This window comes from Electrophorus electricus, chromosome 24 (genome assembly GCF_041902795.1).
Source record: "Electrophorus electricus isolate QZ-2024a chromosome 24, ASM4190279v1, whole genome shotgun sequence".
Classification (NCBI taxonomy): Eukaryota; Metazoa; Chordata; class Actinopteri; order Gymnotiformes; family Gymnotidae; genus Electrophorus; species Electrophorus electricus.
Genome location: NC_137520.1, coordinates 492,747 through 510,000, shown reverse-complemented (window position 1 = coordinate 510,000; position 17,254 = coordinate 492,747). Strand labels below are relative to the sequence as shown.

Here is a 17,254-nt window from a genome sequence, read left to right as displayed (position 1 = left end):
GCCGTCGGTTTCGGTCCTCGGTGGCCCCGACCGACCCCCGAGCTCACTCCTACCTCATTTCGTCAAGGGTTCCCTCATCGAGCTGGCGGGGGGCCGTCTGAAGAGGGTGGAGGAGCTAAGGACAGAGGACTTCCTGCAAAGCGCTGACACCTCACCCGAGTTCCACCTGAGCACGTGCACCATCCTGCGCATCTCGGCCGGCCCGGCTGACGGCTTCAGCCACCTGCAGGTTCTGCTCACCAACCGCAACACTCAGGTGAGTCCGGCCTTTCTTCGGAGCAGTGCACTGAGGAAGGACAAACCCCGGCCCGGCCGCTTATTAATACCGGTTCACTGACTCATTTAGATAGAAACATCAAAGCAATTACATATCGAAAACATACTTTACCCAAGCAAGATATTCTAGCAGGCAACCGAAAATAGCAAAATGCATCAAAGTCCTGACCTGCAATTTGCAGAACCCCCTAAGAGAACAGAAAAGGCAGATGAGATTCTGAGATTTGCAGAAAGCGCCATGTCAGCCTGATCCTACTGGACAGCTGAAATATGCTCTCTCTCTTCGCATGGTTTGGCAGGTGATACACAGATACACATGCTTTTCTCACTGGATCATTACTGCCCAACACACACACAGTCTCTATTTGGAGCACATGACTGGATGAGACACAATTTCTTTCGGTTGAATAAAGACAAAACAGTTTACAATATTTAGCAGTAGAGAGGGGTGTCTCAAAGTGAATGTGCTTCCAGGGATGAGTCCAGGGATCTAAGAATGAAAGACCTGGTCAGAAATCTTGATTCTAATGGGCTCAAACAACTCATGCAGGCTTTCATCACCAGTAGTGTTCACTACTGTAAGGGTCTCCTAACTGGACGTCCCACAAAATACAACAGCTACAACGTATCCAAGAGAACAGAGCACATTCTTCATCTAAATTGGTTCTATACTGATTTCCAATCAATCATAGAACTGATTTTAAAGCACTAGTACTAATCTATAAATCTGGAACTGGTTTAGGCCAGAACACGTCTCAGGTCTGCCCATAGAGTGTAAACCTATTAGATCCATGGACGCAGGCCAGCGTGTAGATCCATGGACACAGGCCAGCGTGTAGATCCATGGATGCAGGCCAGCGTGTAAAACCCAGAACTGAAACCCAACAGGATGAACCAGCATTTAGATGTTATGCTACACATAGCTGGAACTGGAACCAACTCCCTGTCCAGCTTACATGTGCCTCGAATGTAACACATTTTAAATCCAGGCTTGAACAGTTTAAATCCAGTCCAGAACGGTTTTCAATCTAGGCTAGATATGTTTAAATCCAGGCCAGAACAGTTTTAAATCCAGGCACTATGTACTGGCATCATGATGTGTGTGTGTGTGTGTGTGTGTGTGTGTGTGTGTGTGTGTGTGTGTGTGTGTGTGTGTGTGTGTGTGTGTGTGTATGCGTGTGTTTGTTTATTTTGTTATTTTATACTTTTACTCTTTTAATTTTTTCCTCTCTTCATTTATTTTATTATTATTGAAAATAAATAATATGATTTCTTTTCAATTTAAATCAATCACATTTAATTTTCAGATTTTCTGTGTAAATACAAAGCTTCTAGCAGAACTCTTACTGAAGAGATGGATGTGGAAAGAGCTTTATTTAGTTCTTTTCCGTCTGTGTAAAACACTTTGAATTGGCAGTGTGTCAGCTTGTTGACACACTGCCAATAATCATAAAAGATGTGTGCTGGCACGCAGACTAACAAGCCCAAATCCTGTCCATGATAAGTAATGTAACACTTAAACAAGCCATCGCTGTGTTTTTATGTTCTCTGTTTTTCCCTTTTGATCTCTTCAAAGACTTTAGGTGTTACTTCTTTTGATGTGAGCCAGCAGTTTAGGGAATGCCTTACAATCTCTGTGCCCGAACAACCTTCGCCATGTTACTTGACTTGTATTCCTGGGCCTATAAAAATCACCCAGTCATACACCGTCACTAATGGAGAACATGCCAGTCCATGCAATACTGTGGTCAATCTACGCCGGCTTGACTCACACATCCTTCCCCTGAGAGCAAGTTTGTTGTCTGCTTCTTTCATTTTGAGGCTTTATTTTGATTGTGCGGGAAATTACATGATTTTAAAAAAATTTTTCCCCCCCTTATTTCTACACACACCTGGTTCTTCCTGTTTGATCGCACCTGATTGCGTTCTTTAATCACACCTGAATCTGCAGTTGGTCTAACGGCTGATCAGTTTTGGTAAGCGTGGGGATACTGGGCAGTGGTTAATGCCTTGGTGCTCTGTTTAGAGTTTTTGGTTTCCGAGTCGGCGCTGCATCAACACTACAAAACACAAGCTACGTCATTCCATCGTCTCCGAATGTTTCTAGTTTATCCAGGTCTGTGTTTAGAAGATGGGGTTCTGTCCTGGTGCATCTCGAGTCACCCACTCTTCAGACATCTGTGCCTGGGTTTTGTGAGAACGTTGAGTGTAAAAATTGTTACACAAATAAACTTTAAAAGAGAAAAGTGTAAACAAGCTGAAGCTAAGATCAGGCGTTCTATATTCAGCGAGACGCACAAGGTGCTATTTCCGGTTTTTCTGTTCGTTAAAGCCAGTAGGGATGGCACCAGGTCTCAGCTGGCACACACTGCTAACAGTCCGCCTGATGCAAGTTTATGTGTGTTTTTGTTTTGGCAGGAATTGCTCACAGTTTTAGAGGAGTATCCGTTTTTCGTGCGGGACCGAGGCTGGTCTTCTTGCAACCCTCAGAGAAGTGCCCAGCTGTACAGGTTACCCTGTCGCCAGCTCAGCGTGGGTGACGTATGCCTGGCGCTGACTCCGATGCCCACCTCACCTTGCCCAAGCACCGCCGGGGTCACCGCCGGCCGCGCGCAGACCGGCTCGCCGGCTCGTCCCTACGTCCGCTCCTCCGCAGGGGCGGAGCCTGGCACGAACAGATCGCAGAGGATGCCTCCGCCCCCTGCCCGGCCCCCGCCTCCTCTGCCGGCTCCGCCCCTTCCCTGTGATCCACCGAGCGCAACTCAGGGGCGGCCGCGCCCCCGCAAGAGACGCTGGTCCGCCCCAGACCTGCGGACGGGGGAAGGGACCTGCCTGGATTTACCTCAAAGCAGGAAGCGAGTGAGACAGTAGGAGTGTCTGCACAGCTCACACCCACCAATCACAATCGCCCGCGCTCACCGTCAGGCGCAAGGGTTTCAATACAGACTGACCTTTCGTGACCTCGTGGTTACTCTGGAAGAGCCATGGAAACTGTCCTCCCCTCTTGTTGTCTATCGGGTAATGCAGGCGTTGACGGGGAGGCTGGGGGTAAATACAAAGTGCTAGTGAAGCCCAAAATGCACAGCGAAACTGTCCGTCTTTATGTGAGACAATCAGAATGACCTTTGACATCACGCAGTTCTGTCTGTTTTAGTAATGATCGTCCTATGCCTACCGACAGTGTTTTCTGCAGGGTATCTCTCTTTTAACTCAGTATTATAAAGTAAATAACATTGGATGGGGAAAAAAAACAAATATATAAATATATGAATATATCTTATTACAGGTGTTATATGAATATGCTAAAAAAAACAAAAACAAATCTAAGGTTAATGGTTCCTTTTGTAATGCAGTTTTATTTCATGCTTACAAACTAAGCTCTGGTCTTCTGCCTGGCAGGTAGAGTGAATGTATCTGCAACCTTTAGCCAAGCTTTTCAGCGTGGGGTCAGCGTGGGGTCAGCGCGGGGTCAACGCCTTCAGCGTCACACTCCAGTGTGTTCTTACAAGGGAAACGACACTAATGGTGGAAAGAAAGAGATAAACAATCCCTACTGCCCGCCAGCGCGACAGGCGGACGCAAGCGCAGACGTCCGTGGGTGTTTTTCCGTGATCGTCCATGTAGGAGAGTTTAACGGTGCTAACAACACACTGGAAGGTGACGCGCGAGGGGGCCTTTGACCTCACGACGTGCTTGTTTTGGTTTTTGTTGTTTTGTTTTTGTTTCTTTTTGTTTCTGTATGTTCAAGAGCTGGGATAATAAAACTTAGGGGAAGTATTTTGACCTCAGATACGGGTATTCATTCTTGATCAAGCACACTCTCTCACTTTAGGGGTTTTCTTTTACGGTTTGTTTTTGTTGTTGTTCTTTTTCCAGGAAAAGAATGTTATTTTTTTTTCTTTATAAATGTATAGCTATAAAATTGTATATTTTTAAAATTGTGAGACTGTATTACAGTGTTCGCTAGAAATAAAAGAAGGCTTTATAGATTTATATGGAACGAGATTTATTACATTTATGAAAACCTTAAGACAGATTAAAGAAAAGCAGTTAAACAATTTGTTGATCAATTAAATAAATAAATGAGGTTGAGGTTGTAACTTTTGCAGCAAGAAGTAATATTGGAGCATATATATGTGTGTGTGTGTGTGTGTGTGTGTGTGTGTGTGTGTGTGTGTGTGTAGAAACGATTTTATACTAGATTTTCCAGTTACATTGCTTAGGTTGCTTTGAATACTTTTTTCATTTTCTAACCAAGGTTCCTTTGAGTCATGAATGTGTCTAGTCTTTAATGTAAACAAGAGACCAACATTAAGAAAAACAAAAGTTAATAAGAGTAATGATCATTTTTGAAAGGATTAGCTCAACCACTCATGCTAATACAGTTAACTTGCAGGAAGAACTGTAGTCACCAGACGACATGATGTCATTAACGTCATGTGTGTGATGTCATTTACACGATGTCATTTTCATGTGTGTGATGTCATTTACATGATGTCATTTGTATGAAGCTAACTGATGCAAGTTCTCTTTTATTCATTGCTAGTTACATTGGCATCTTTACCTGGCATATTCCTTTAACATGATAGGCTACATTTGACTGACATTCCTACGGGTTTTTAAAAAAATAAATCACAGTTAAAGGCAAAATAAATGTTACACTTAGGCTATACACTAAAGACCCAGAGAAGCTAAAGCTGGGATTTCTTTCCAGTGAGCATCATATTGTGCTTCTGGGCAGTCAAGGTCCATATACAAAGTGTGTCCAGTGTCCTTTCCAATGTCCAATAACTCACTCATTCATTTTGTCAGACCCCGCCCCCGTTCTAAAATGGGCAGTCCTTCTGCCAGGTAAGGCTGACGGAGGTTTTGTTCCTAACACTCAGAGCCAATTCCCCGACACATGCAGTGTTCCGACAGGGGATTTGGGAAAAGGAAAATGGCCACTTTGTAATGATTTGAGTTTGTCAGATGCGGAAACGCTAGTGTCCTATTGCCCAAACCCCTCCCATCTATAAAAATGTCAAAGAGTAGGACTTCTGTGTGGAACTAGAATTGATCAGTGTTGACTAACATTGCCTATTCTTTCATTCAAGTAATTTTTTTTACGAAAATTGCTTTAGCACTTAAAAATGAATCTCAATATAGGAAATGGGAACAATAATTGCTGGTAAAAATTCTTCCTTAAAACCTTACAGACAGGTTATATCAATAAGCGCTATAAAGTGCCAAAGCAATCTTTGTTTAAAAAATCACCTGAACGGAAATGTGACCACAGGGAACAAACCGAGACAACGTCGTTAGCTAGGTCAGCTGGTCAGATAACATTAATGCTAGCCAATGGTGCTTGGATTGATTTAGTTAGCCTTGGTGTTCGTACAAATGACGCGTGCTCTGAGCCATGGCTCTCAGATGTGTACGTGCATGGCATCAAACACGGATGCAGACAATAGAATCCTGGTGACTTAAAGGAGCAATAAGTCATTACCACCAAAACGCAGCAAACAGTATTTATGACGGTGATTCTCTTCCGGAAAGTGCAGCTCACAAGAGATGAAGAATCAAATTGCTTTGTAGTCCTCAAATGAACCTCAAATGTTTACGCTGCGTAGCATGGGTCCCCTGCATGAGACAGCCATGTTTAAAATATCCAGGCCACTAGGTGCCAGTATAGATTCCATGGATTTGGTTGTTGTTAACTGCCCAGTAAATAATGTGGCTTTGGATATTGTGAAATGTTCCAGCAAAAGTCTCCGTGTAGAACATCTCAATGCCACGTTCTAGACTGTCTCTCCCATGTTCTTGACTAGAATTGTAGCATACTGCATAACCCTCGCGTGTTTATATGCACAGCATTTAACAGACGCTCTCATCCAGAGTGACATATATTACAGTACAGATACTTCCTGGGTCTTGAACCAGATCTCATTTCTAGCTGCTCTGCTAGAAATGTAGTTTCATAATTCATTTTAAAATTGTGTTGATTCTGTAAGTGAATAGGAAACAAAACGTGTGTGTGTGGGGGGGGGGGGTATAATTCCGCCCTGCGGTTTTCCTTTCATTGCTGGAAGCCGGAGTGTTGCTTAAGCCTGTGGTGTGGATACACGTGTCCGCTGTGCCTCCGCTTGTCTTCTGGCCACAACAGTGAGGATGGCTGGAGCTGGTCTTCTCTCTGCTGGCTGCTGCCATATGCCTGAACATTACTTATCTTCACCTTTAACCAGCTTGAGCTGCACCAGGAGCTCGTGGGCGAATAGGGGCACCACCTGCATTCAGGAAGAGAGGGAGGGAGGGAGAGAGAGAAGAAAAAGAAGGAGAATTCTTTAATACTCTCCCGTGACGCTACCCAAGCTTTGGCAATATAAATGTGCTATTATTTGTCAAGCCAGTAAAGCACCTTAGATCGAAGTGAGGTAACAGGCACAGTCCATCAGTTCTGCTTATAACACTACAGCTATGCTGTGGCTCCCTCTGCTGGCTGCACGCAGCATGGTAGGGCTTTTTAAAAGGCCAAAGAGATGCAACACCCAGGTAGGACAAAACCTTTAATTAAGGAGAACCTTTATAGCCAATCAGGGCCATTACAGTCAATTCAGAACCTTTATAGCCTATCAGAGCCATTACAGTCAATTCAGAACCTTTATAGCCAATCAGAACCACTGCCTTCAATTCAAAACCTTTATAGACTACCAGAGCCATTATATTTAAAAATTACATAATAAGTGTTTGCTGTGTTTGATGTCACAAACGAAACAGTCGATGCAACATAATTTACAATTGATTAATTGTATGTGTTGCGTCTATTATTATTAGTTACATTTTTGTACAGCACCTTTCTCAGACTCGAGGACACTTTACAGAAAGTAATCAGCTCACTGATGAGAAGCAGTAGCCAATTTGCATACAGCGTACTCTCGATCAGAAACCACAGCCCCCTGGGGGACTGCACCAGTGTAGGGGAAGGGGAGCCGGTTCAGACCAGGACACAGCACCAACCGCCACTGGATACACACACAGCACCAACCACCACTGGATACACACACAGCACCAACCGCCACTGGATACACCCATAGCACCAACCGCCACTGGATACACCCACAGCACCGACCGCCACTGGATACACCCACAGCACCGACCGCCACTGGATACACCCACAGCACCGACCGCCACTGGATACACACACAGCACCGACCACCACTGGATACACACACAGCACCGACCACCACTGGATACACACACAGCACCGACCGCCACTGGATACACACACAGCACCAACCGCCACTGGACACACACACACACACAGCACCAACCACCACTGGATACACACACAGCACCAGGGGGCCCAACAGTGGCACCAACCACCACTGGATACACACACAACACCAGCCACCACTGGATACACACACAGCACCAACCGCCACTGGATACACACACAGCACCGACCGCCACTGGATACACACACAGCACCGACCGCCACTGGATACACACACAGCACCGACCGCCACTGGATACACACACAGCACCGACCGCCACTGGATACACCCACAGCACCGACCGCCACTGGATACACCCACAGCACCGACCGCCACTGGATACACCCACAGCACCGACCGCCACTGGATACACCCACAGCACCAACCGCCACTGGATACACACACAGCACCGACCACCACTGGATACACACACAGCACCGACCACCACTGGATACACACACAGCACCGACCGCCACTGGATACACACACAGCACCAACCGCCACTGGACACACACACACACACACAGCACCAACCACCACTGGATACACACACAGCACCAGGGGGCCCAACAGTGGCACCAACCACCACTGGATACACACACAACACCAGCCACCACTGGATACACACACAGCACCAACCACCACTGGATACACACACAGCACCAACCACCACTGGACACACACACACACAGCACCAACCATGACTGGACACACACACACACATACACACACACATACACCAACCATCACTGGACATATATGCACACAGGTCACATTCATACAGGAGAGTTTAGAATATCCAGTCAACATAACCTCCATGTTTTTGGACTTGTGGAGGAAACACACAGACAGAACATGGAAACTCCACGCAGGTACTGACTAGAACCCGAGACTCTAGAGCTGAGAGGCGAACACACCAACCACCAACCTGTACTGAGAAAGGCAATACATAACTACGCAAGCTACTATACTGTGTTTCAGTTACTTGACTTGTAATCAGAAGGTTGCTGGTTCAAGTCCCCCCACCTAACAGGTTGCCACTGTTGGGCCCCTGAGCAAGACCCTGAACCCTCAATTGTAAATTGTCTTGCATAAAATGGTCCGGTGAATGTTCTTTCATTTATATTCCTTTTATCACTCAACTTTGCCTTGGCAATGAATGATTTTCATGATAACTCCATTTGACTGAATTGTTCCACCACACAGAAAAGGATTTCAAAAAGACATTTCAAATTCCTGAAATGAACTGTCCTACAGTAAAGTATGTATTGTGGAGAGAGCAGTTGGGTACACCGAAGTCATGGGCTGATGTGGTAAATGTAGTAAATGTAATGTTTGTGTTTCTGTCCTAGTACACCTGAATTGTGAAAGGCTTTGGTAGTTAGCCGATGAGTTCAAGCAAATGTTACAGGATCATTTCAGGGTTAAACCTCAAAAATATATATTTTTGAGTAGAGTGGTGTAGAATGGCATGAGTACACTTGCTTTTAAACTTACAGATGTGGTCAAAATACTTAGCTTCCATAGAATTCAACAGGGTATAATTTCAAGACATAATTTTTGCACTGTGTGTAACTCTAAGACTAAGAGTTTGAGAAAATCACCCCCAAACCATTTTAAAGTCCTTTATGTGAATGAAATATAAACTTACCCCAGCACTTCTCCCTCAAGGGGTTTAAGAATAGACCATGTCATCAGCCAAACACGCTAACCCACTCCTTCGGCCACACACGTTTCTTAAACAGATACCTGTGCTGTGATCAGTTTCTTGCTCTTTGGTTGTGTGGCATCAGGAAACTCCTCTCCGAAGCACAGGTCAATCTCGTAGCGTGGCCTTGGTCCTCCACCCTGTAGGTAGCGATGTAACTCTGCAGAAAGGACATAGATCATATAGGTCACATTAGTGAGCTAGCGTGGGAGACGACAGGACTCGTCTCTCATGCTTCTTCACTTAAGGATTGCTGACTGCGCCTGTTAAAAGAACAGATGGCCATGCCCAGTGCTACACAGATAGCACTGATTATACGCTACTACATTACACAAGTGACCTAACATAAGACTACCTTATGCAAGTAACGTAACATAGTACTCCTTCTCACACGGAACCTAATTAATAACAAGTGATTAGAAAATGGAATTAGGCATGAGTTCTCTGTGTATGGCTGGTGCCCTACCACATTCCCCCTAGCCCCTCCCAGTGTCCCCTAGCCCCTCCCCCCATGGGCCTTAGCTCCTCCCCCTCACCTTGCAGAAAGATGTGTATGTCCAGGAGCTTGCAGGTGCGCTCTCTCTCCAGCTTGTTGGGCTTGTTGCTGTACTGTGCCAGAGGGCCATACCAGTACACCCTGCCCTGGCAGAAGCGTTTGATGAACACACCGTCGGGGGCCACCCACACCAGCACACCTTTCTCCAGGTGGGGCAGCAGGCAGCTCATAGCCTGGCCGATGCCCAGGGGCAGGGGCGTGACGTCCACCCGGGGGAAGAAGAGCTTGTGCGCCGCGCAGGGGCCGTAGATCCGCTCACTCCCCACCGGGGCCGAGCCCTGCAAGATGAAACAGCCCTCGGGAGAACTGCTGATCACCTTCTGCACTAGGAGACCATGGTAGAGCAAACACACCTGCAGTCTAAAATCTATACACACACACAAACACACACACACACACGCACACACATTGAGAAGAAAATCACAAATAATTACAACAAAATGACATTCCTTCCATGATCAAATCTGAGGATAGAAGCAAAACTACTCTCTTTCTGAGATTAAATGTCTAGCACTCTTACCATTTACCAGACTGCATCCATAAGAGTACAGATCTCAGATCAAAGGAAATGCTTTGAAAATGTGGGACATTTACAGCAGGACTGTTACACTGCAGTGATTTGTAAACACTGAGCTGGGACATCTCCTTTGTGGACATTCATACAGTTGTGGTCAATATTACCTCCTCTCTTCACTCTTTTATACGTCAAGGTCAATATCTTCAGAAATAAATGGATACGTACCAACCTGGAATCATTTCAATATTTTAATAGTATTCAAAAGCTTTCAACAAAAATGATGACCTTTCATCATGCACATTTAAAGGCAGAAACATCATCCATGACATAGACAGGAAACTCTTCCCTGATGCTTGCTTGTATAATCTTTGGGGACAGTTACAGACCCCAAAGTCTTGCACCTGTGAGCCGGTAGTTCCTCCTGAGGTTCCAAGAACTGCTGTGGTTCTTTCAAGTTCTTCAGTGTTTGTAGGGTTTCAGTTCTCATTATTTCAGCTCTCTCCAAAGACTCTCAGCCGAATTCAGGATGGTTTCAAACACAGTGTTTTCTTCTCAACCTTGTGGACTTCTGATGTGCCCTTTCCTGCTATAGGACCTTTTCTGAACACCTTTTTTTTGTTGTTGCACCTGTACATAATCTAGTATACTATAGTCTAGTATAGTATAGTGCAGTACTAGCATAGCACTGTATATTATAGCATAGTACAGCACAGCAAAATAGCAGCATAGTACAATATAATACAGTGCTATATACAGCACCATATAGCACCGCAATTATAGCACAGCCTTCGTGTAGTATGGTATAATACAGTACTATATAGCACCATAGCGTACGGCGATTATAGCACCACGTTAGTATAGTACAGTGCTGTATTAGCATAGTATAATAAAGTACAGTGCAGTACCGTATAGTACACAACACAGTATTAGTATAGTACGGTATGGTAAAGTATTAGTGTAGTGTAGTACAGTATTAGTATAGTATATTGCAGCATTAGCATAGTACAATATGTTTAAGTATTAGTATAGCATTGTACAGTGCAGTATAGTGTAGCATAGTACAGTATGTTAACATATTAGCGTAGTATATAGCACCATATAGTACAGCAGTTATAGCACAGCACTAGCATAGTATAGTGCAGTATTAGTGTAGCACAGTATGGTACAGTATAGTAAAGTCTTAGTGCAGTGTAGCACAGTGTAGTATAGTACAGTATTGCTATAGTTCAGTTTGTTAAAGTAATAGCATAGTATAGTACAATACTAGCATAGTATAGTATAGTATGGTAAAGTGTTAGCACAGTATAGTATAATACAGTACAATAGCACAGCATTAGTATAGTGTAGTATTAGTATATTATATAGTACAGTGTAGTGCAGTATAGCACAATATTAGTATGCTAAAGTATTTGTATAGTTTTGTATAGTGTTGTATAGTACAGTGTAGTGTAGCATAGTACAGTATTAGTAAAGTGCAATATGTTAAAGTATCAGTATGGTGTAGCATAGTACAGCGCAGTGTAGAATAGTACAGTATCAGTGTAGTGCAGTATTAGTATAGTACAGCATTAGTATAGTATGGTATGTTAACATATTAGTATGGTGTAGTATAGTACAGTGTAGTGTAGAATAGTTCAGTATTTGTATAGTGCAGTATTAGTATAGTACAGCATTAGTACAGTATAATGTTAAAGCATTAGTGTAGTATAGTACAGTGCAGTGTGGAATAGTGCAGTATTAGTATAGCACAGTATCAGTATAGTACAGTATGCTAAAGTATTAGTGTAGTGTAGTATAGTACAGTATAAGGCTACTCTCTCTTTTAAGAAATAGTTTTGACATGCTGGATCTGTGGAGGTTGGACAGCGCTTGTATATTAATAGTTAATTTCACTCAGGACACAATTACTGATGAAGGATTAAAGGCAGAAATATTTGTGTCTTGTTTAATTATGTCCTAACTTGAGTAAACTATTAATATAACAGTAGCGTCTGACCACTACTACTTGTCATCTGTCTGTTGGCCATTTCCCCAGAAGGATTGTGGTTCGTCTGTGTACATTGTTTTATCTGCGGGTCCCTCTCATCTTTCTTCCCTGTGGGTGTGTGGCGTCAGGGGAGCACCACTCCAGATGTCTCCCCACCAGCCAGAGGTTCTCTGGACGTTGTATGCGGCTCCTTCTCGTTTCAAACCGACTGTCGCAGGGTTCGGTCTTCAACGTTCTTCTGTCCACCATGACCTGGAAGGCTCTTGACTTTGTGATGAGCAGTAAACTTCTAGATAACTTTTCACACCGTTGAAGAAGAGATACCAGGGTTTTTGGAGACTGAACTGTGATTCACCAGAAATCAGACTTACATCAAATCAAAGTGATTTCTAATGAATCACAGGTTAGTCTGATTTTGTTCTTTCAAACTGAATAAAGGATAACAAAAATCATATCTTGATAATATTTTTCTTAGTTAGTTTTGTCTTTTTTGATAACATGTTTATATAGATTCATTTCCATTTAGCCAACACGTTTATCCAAAGCAACTTACAAATCTGACAGAACACAACTTGAGTAATTGAGGGTTAAGGGTCTTGCTCAGGGGCCCAACAGTGGCAGCCTGGCAGTGGTGGGACTTGAACCAGCAACCTTCTGAGTATAAGTCAAGTACCTGAAGCACTGAGCTAGCACAGCCTGTTAAAGTTTTGTTTTTTGTTTGTTTGTTTTTAATGACACACTACACATTTCAGGAGATATTTCACTTCTTACTTTAAACTCGGTGTCTGATAATGTTGGCCACAGATATATACCTTATTTCACATCAACCACCATAAAGTTGGCCATAAGAATAGGCTTCTCGTGATGAGTTCATTTGTTAGCCTAGCCTTGCAGTGGCCTGCTCACCTGAGATCTGGCCCAGATTGGGGAGCAGAGAGACAGAGACTGGACTAGGGCTCTCGTAAGCAGGAGCACTGTAGCTGGCATGGACAACCAACCTCCTGTCCACTGGTCTCTCTGCAGAAAACAAACATACACACACGCAGAGTGTGAGAGAGAGAGAGACACACACACAGACACACACACAAATGCAGAGAGAGAGAGAGAGAGAGAGAGAGAGACACACACAGAGACACACACACACACACACAGACACACACACATACAGAGTGAGGCACACACACACAGACACAAAGAGAGAGAGAGAGAGACACACACACACACACACACACACACACACCAGACTTGTATTACTATACGTGAGGAAAGTTAGGCTTTGCTCTAGTCTCTAGTCGCTCTGTTAACACATGATGTATAATTCCACTCTGCACTATATACTTGTATATGCCTTAGATATAAACTGACTTCTATTAAAGTGTGGGAATTTGCTTAAATTAGCATACATTAGCATAGTCAATCAGACGAAAATTTTCAGGTGCTTCTAGGGCTCCTTAGGAGAAGATGAAACAACAGTGAAAAACATTCCTCATGTGATGGTGAGAAAATATGGGCACTGACCATTTGAGTGCTTGCAGTTTGATTCACCGTATACACCATCCTACAATGAGATCAAGAGAAAGTCAGAACTAGTTTCCTAGGAGCGTGGCTGCACAAATCATTACTTACACACTCTACAACAATTTGACACGCAATTTAGATAGAAGCACATGTCACTTCCCAAAAGCACACAGACACATCTTATTAATACACACTTAAGTTTGGTAGTGCTGTCTACATTTGTCCACTAGATGTCAGAAAAGCCTCATTTCCGGTTCTGTTTCAATGGGGATTTCCAGTGCTTCAGCCCTTTTGTAGAACCTGCAAGGTAGTATTTTTTGACTCTGTATTACCTGCGTGAGGACATTCTGTGGATCTTTCAGAAGTCTGCCCACCTGACTAACATGTGTCTTCAGTGAACCCACCAGGGTTTCTGAGAAAGAGCACAGAATAAGTGTGTTTCTGGTCCAACTCTCTAAACGTGTTATGGAAAACTGAAGAGAGAAAGAAGGATGGGCAGAGAGAGAGAGAGAGAGAGAGAGAGAGAGAGTTTGAGGTCTGCGGTCCTACCTGTAGGCCTCTCTGTGTCCTCCACGATGTGGTAGACTTTATAGGGCTCTGAGATGTCCAACTGACTGCGCTCTGGGACCTCCTGGAAGTCTGTGCTCTTATTGAGGGCACAGCGGAGACGTGTCTTCCATGCAGAAGGGTCCGCCTTATCCCTGCCTTCGCGAAACTTCCCCTTATACACAGCCCAGGCCTGGCGTGTGTGGAGAGAGAGAGAGAGAACAGACAAAAAGACAGAGACTTTGCATTTTAATTACAATTAAGATGTCTGAGAGTCCATTCCACTCAGTACGCTTCACAGGCACGAATCGGTCATAGAAAATGACTACATATGAAATTTAGCCACAGGAGATGTTGGTGAATGCGGCCTTGCCGAACGCTGTCTCACCTTGAACAGCGCGGCGTCCTCACTCTGCCTGTAGTCCTGCTTCGCGGCGTGTTTCCACGGGATTTTAAACGTCGTCCTCTCGCGGTTCTCCCAGCTAAGACCCGCGTACTTTCCGCTGTCAATCTGAGCAATTAACCACTCCCTCAGACGCATGTTTCTCCCGCTCTCGTCCATCGTTAAATGCAAGTCTTAAGAAGCCTGAAACGGGACGATTAATAAGGTGAAGTAGTTGAAACAAGTTGCCACATGATCCAACTACAGTTAGGTATTAGTTACACGCAAATGTTTTTTTTTAACTTCGTATATTTAAAACCTGACTTCTATCAAACTATAAACTATTAATAAAGTTAGTCATCACGAAATTCCTTTAAAACTCCCTTTTCCTTTGCAATGTGAGAATGCTCACATGTGTGGTGTAAAGTCTCTAATTATCTACTGCGCTCTCATAGCAAAAGTGAAAGTACGAAGTTAAATCCTTTCGGTTTCCTGCGTGAAAAAAAAAAAGAAAAAAAAAAGCATTTGACATTTATGCCGAAGAGACCCGCCTTTAGTCCACCAGCTTATAGACCAAACAAAGCAAGACCAAATATCGGATTCGTGCGCAAATTCATCAGCTGGGCCTCTTTTCCATTAGAAGAACGTTTTGCGTTCACATGAAAAACACCACATACGTGTTTAAATTAAAATATCAGGGAATAACAGATTTAAGTTTATTTCACGCATAATAGTCTACCAGTAGACTAATATAAAGTAAGATGGATACCCCCGTACCGAGAATAACAGACATATGCTGCCACACAGGGTGCATTTCTCATAGTGGTGCTACCCACGAGCGGCCACTTCTGCTTCGCGTTTCTGTTTGCGTTTCCAGCGCTGCGGCAACTCAGCTTTAGTCATCCGAGAGGTTCACATGTCCCGGCCAAAAGCAGAAACGAAACCCAAGCTGCTGGACGACTGCAGGACAGAAGTGAAGAACGTTTCTCATCAGAGCGAGTGGCAGGTGCAGACAGAGTTCAATGTTGGGCCGTTTTTATTTACTTCTCACAGAAAGTCTGATCATCTGAAATCCGTTTTGGTTTCTGGAAATTTCGTGTGTGTTCGGGTGAACTCACCTGTACAGCCACATGGTCCTCAGGAGGCTGGGGGATCTGATACGGAGATGAAGCCAGAACAAGGACCAAAGACGTTAAACACCAGGACACACAAAGAGAAAAGACGTTAAACTTCAGGACACACAAGGACGGAAGACTTTATTAAACGTGCTAAACATCAGACTGCTTCCAGCAGCAGAGACGCTCCCGAGCGTCAGAGGCGAAACAGCATGGGGCGCTGTTGCACTGAAGTTTATCTTACAGCAATACGTGTGTGTGTTAAAAGTGTTGATGAAAATCCAAGTACTGTTTAAAGTGTGTGTGTGTGTGTATATATATATATATATATATATATATATATATATATATATATATATATATATATATATATATATATATATATATTGTCCACAGACTAACAAGTGGACCTCATCATTTTTATGCTTAATTTGAATCTGCTTTTAGAATTTTTCTATCATACATGGTTCTTAAGTGACAGAGCAATTAAAGTGTATAATAATTATATTGATATAGTAAATTATTCTAGAATAAGAGCATTACTACACTTAAAACAACAATCAAACTTGTACGTGTATGAGTTTTGTTTATGTTTGGTCTCAGGAAAATCCCTCTTCATTGTCTAGCAGTAGTCTGCCAACATAGAGGGCTGCCATCTTACTAGAACAAAAAACTGAGTGATAGAGAAATGCTAAAATCATATTTGGATTCAGCTTGCAAAAACACAAGAGAAAGTATTTGTTTTTCACGGGGCAAAATCTTTGTTAACCCATGTAACCACAGAGCTGCCCAGTTGTAGCCTAGGGAGCACATGCGCATTTTTGTGTCAGTACTGAAAAGTCCTTTTGTGTCAGTACTGAGTTGTTCAGGTCTGTAGTTCCAGTGCAGGTTTAGCCCACAACACCTCCTGAATTTGCCAAGACAAATACACAGAACGATGAGTTCAATTAGAGAGCTGTCCTGGACTGTCGCCGGCACCCATTATAAATGAGGCAAATTATACATACGCCAACCTTCCTAAATGAATGAATGAATGAATGAGTTAATTAAGACGATAGACCTAGAATGGCTTGATAGGGCAGAGCAGGAACAAACACTCACTTTTCTTCTTCACGTTCACAATTCATTACACGACTTTTAAAATGCTCAATTGTTAGAATAGAATAATTGTAGAATAACAGTATAGAAATTTGTCTTCAGTCACTGATGGCATTAAAGAATGAAATATTCATTGTTCTTCCTGTCGTTTGTCCTGTCTTCCTCTCCATCATCTCCGTACATCAAGTGTCTTTAGATGAGTCCCACCTGCTGGGTTCCTCTGACAGTCAGACAGACAGACAGTCGGACAGACAGACAGTAGGACACAGTCGGACAGACAGTCGGACAGACAGTCGGA

At 43.6% G+C, this 17,254-nt stretch overlaps 2 protein-coding genes across 11 annotated transcripts in view; one reads left to right on the top strand and one right to left on the bottom strand.

Annotated features, from left to right (window-relative positions):
• zmp:0000000926 (uncharacterized) overlaps positions 1 to 4,269 on the top strand; it is a 27,065-nt gene extending 22,796 nt beyond the window's left edge. For all 8 annotated transcript variants that reach the window (XM_035522359.2, XM_035522348.2, XM_035522353.2 and 5 more), the window contains 2 exons: positions 1 to 256; positions 2,695 to 4,269. The exon at positions 1 to 256 is cut by the window's left edge and continues 1,301 nt beyond it. In XM_035522359.2, the coding sequence (XP_035378252.2) occupies positions 1 to 256; positions 2,695 to 3,147 (709 nt within the window). In that variant the 3' untranslated portion in view covers positions 3,148 to 4,269. The remainder of the gene's footprint in view (positions 257 to 2,694) is intronic.
• Positions 4,270 to 4,395: 126 nt separating this feature from the next.
• irf10 (interferon regulatory factor 10) lies at positions 4,396 to 16,141 on the bottom strand. Of its 3 annotated transcripts, XM_026995846.3 has the most exons (10): positions 15,862 to 16,141; positions 15,521 to 15,703; positions 14,750 to 14,947; positions 14,365 to 14,554; positions 14,148 to 14,227; positions 13,816 to 13,855; positions 13,204 to 13,314; positions 9,774 to 10,160; positions 9,279 to 9,397; positions 4,396 to 6,542 (listed from the first exon to the last, which is right to left on the bottom strand). In XM_026995846.3, the coding sequence occupies exons 3-10, from the start codon at positions 14,921 to 14,923 to the stop codon at positions 6,477 to 6,479; spliced, it is 1,167 nt and encodes a 388-aa protein (XP_026851647.2). In that variant the 5' UTR covers positions 14,924 to 14,947; positions 15,521 to 15,703; positions 15,862 to 16,141; the 3' UTR covers positions 4,396 to 6,476. The 3 variants fall into 3 exon arrangements, with proteins under 3 accessions (XP_026851647.2, XP_081563285.1, XP_026851648.2); XM_081707159.1 differs by lacking the exons at positions 15,521 to 15,703; positions 15,862 to 16,141 and adding an exon at positions 15,156 to 15,196; XM_026995847.3 differs by lacking the exons at positions 15,521 to 15,703; positions 15,862 to 16,141 and having other exon boundaries at positions 14,190 to 14,227; positions 14,750 to 15,197.
• Positions 16,142 to 17,254: the final 1,113 nt, after the last annotated feature.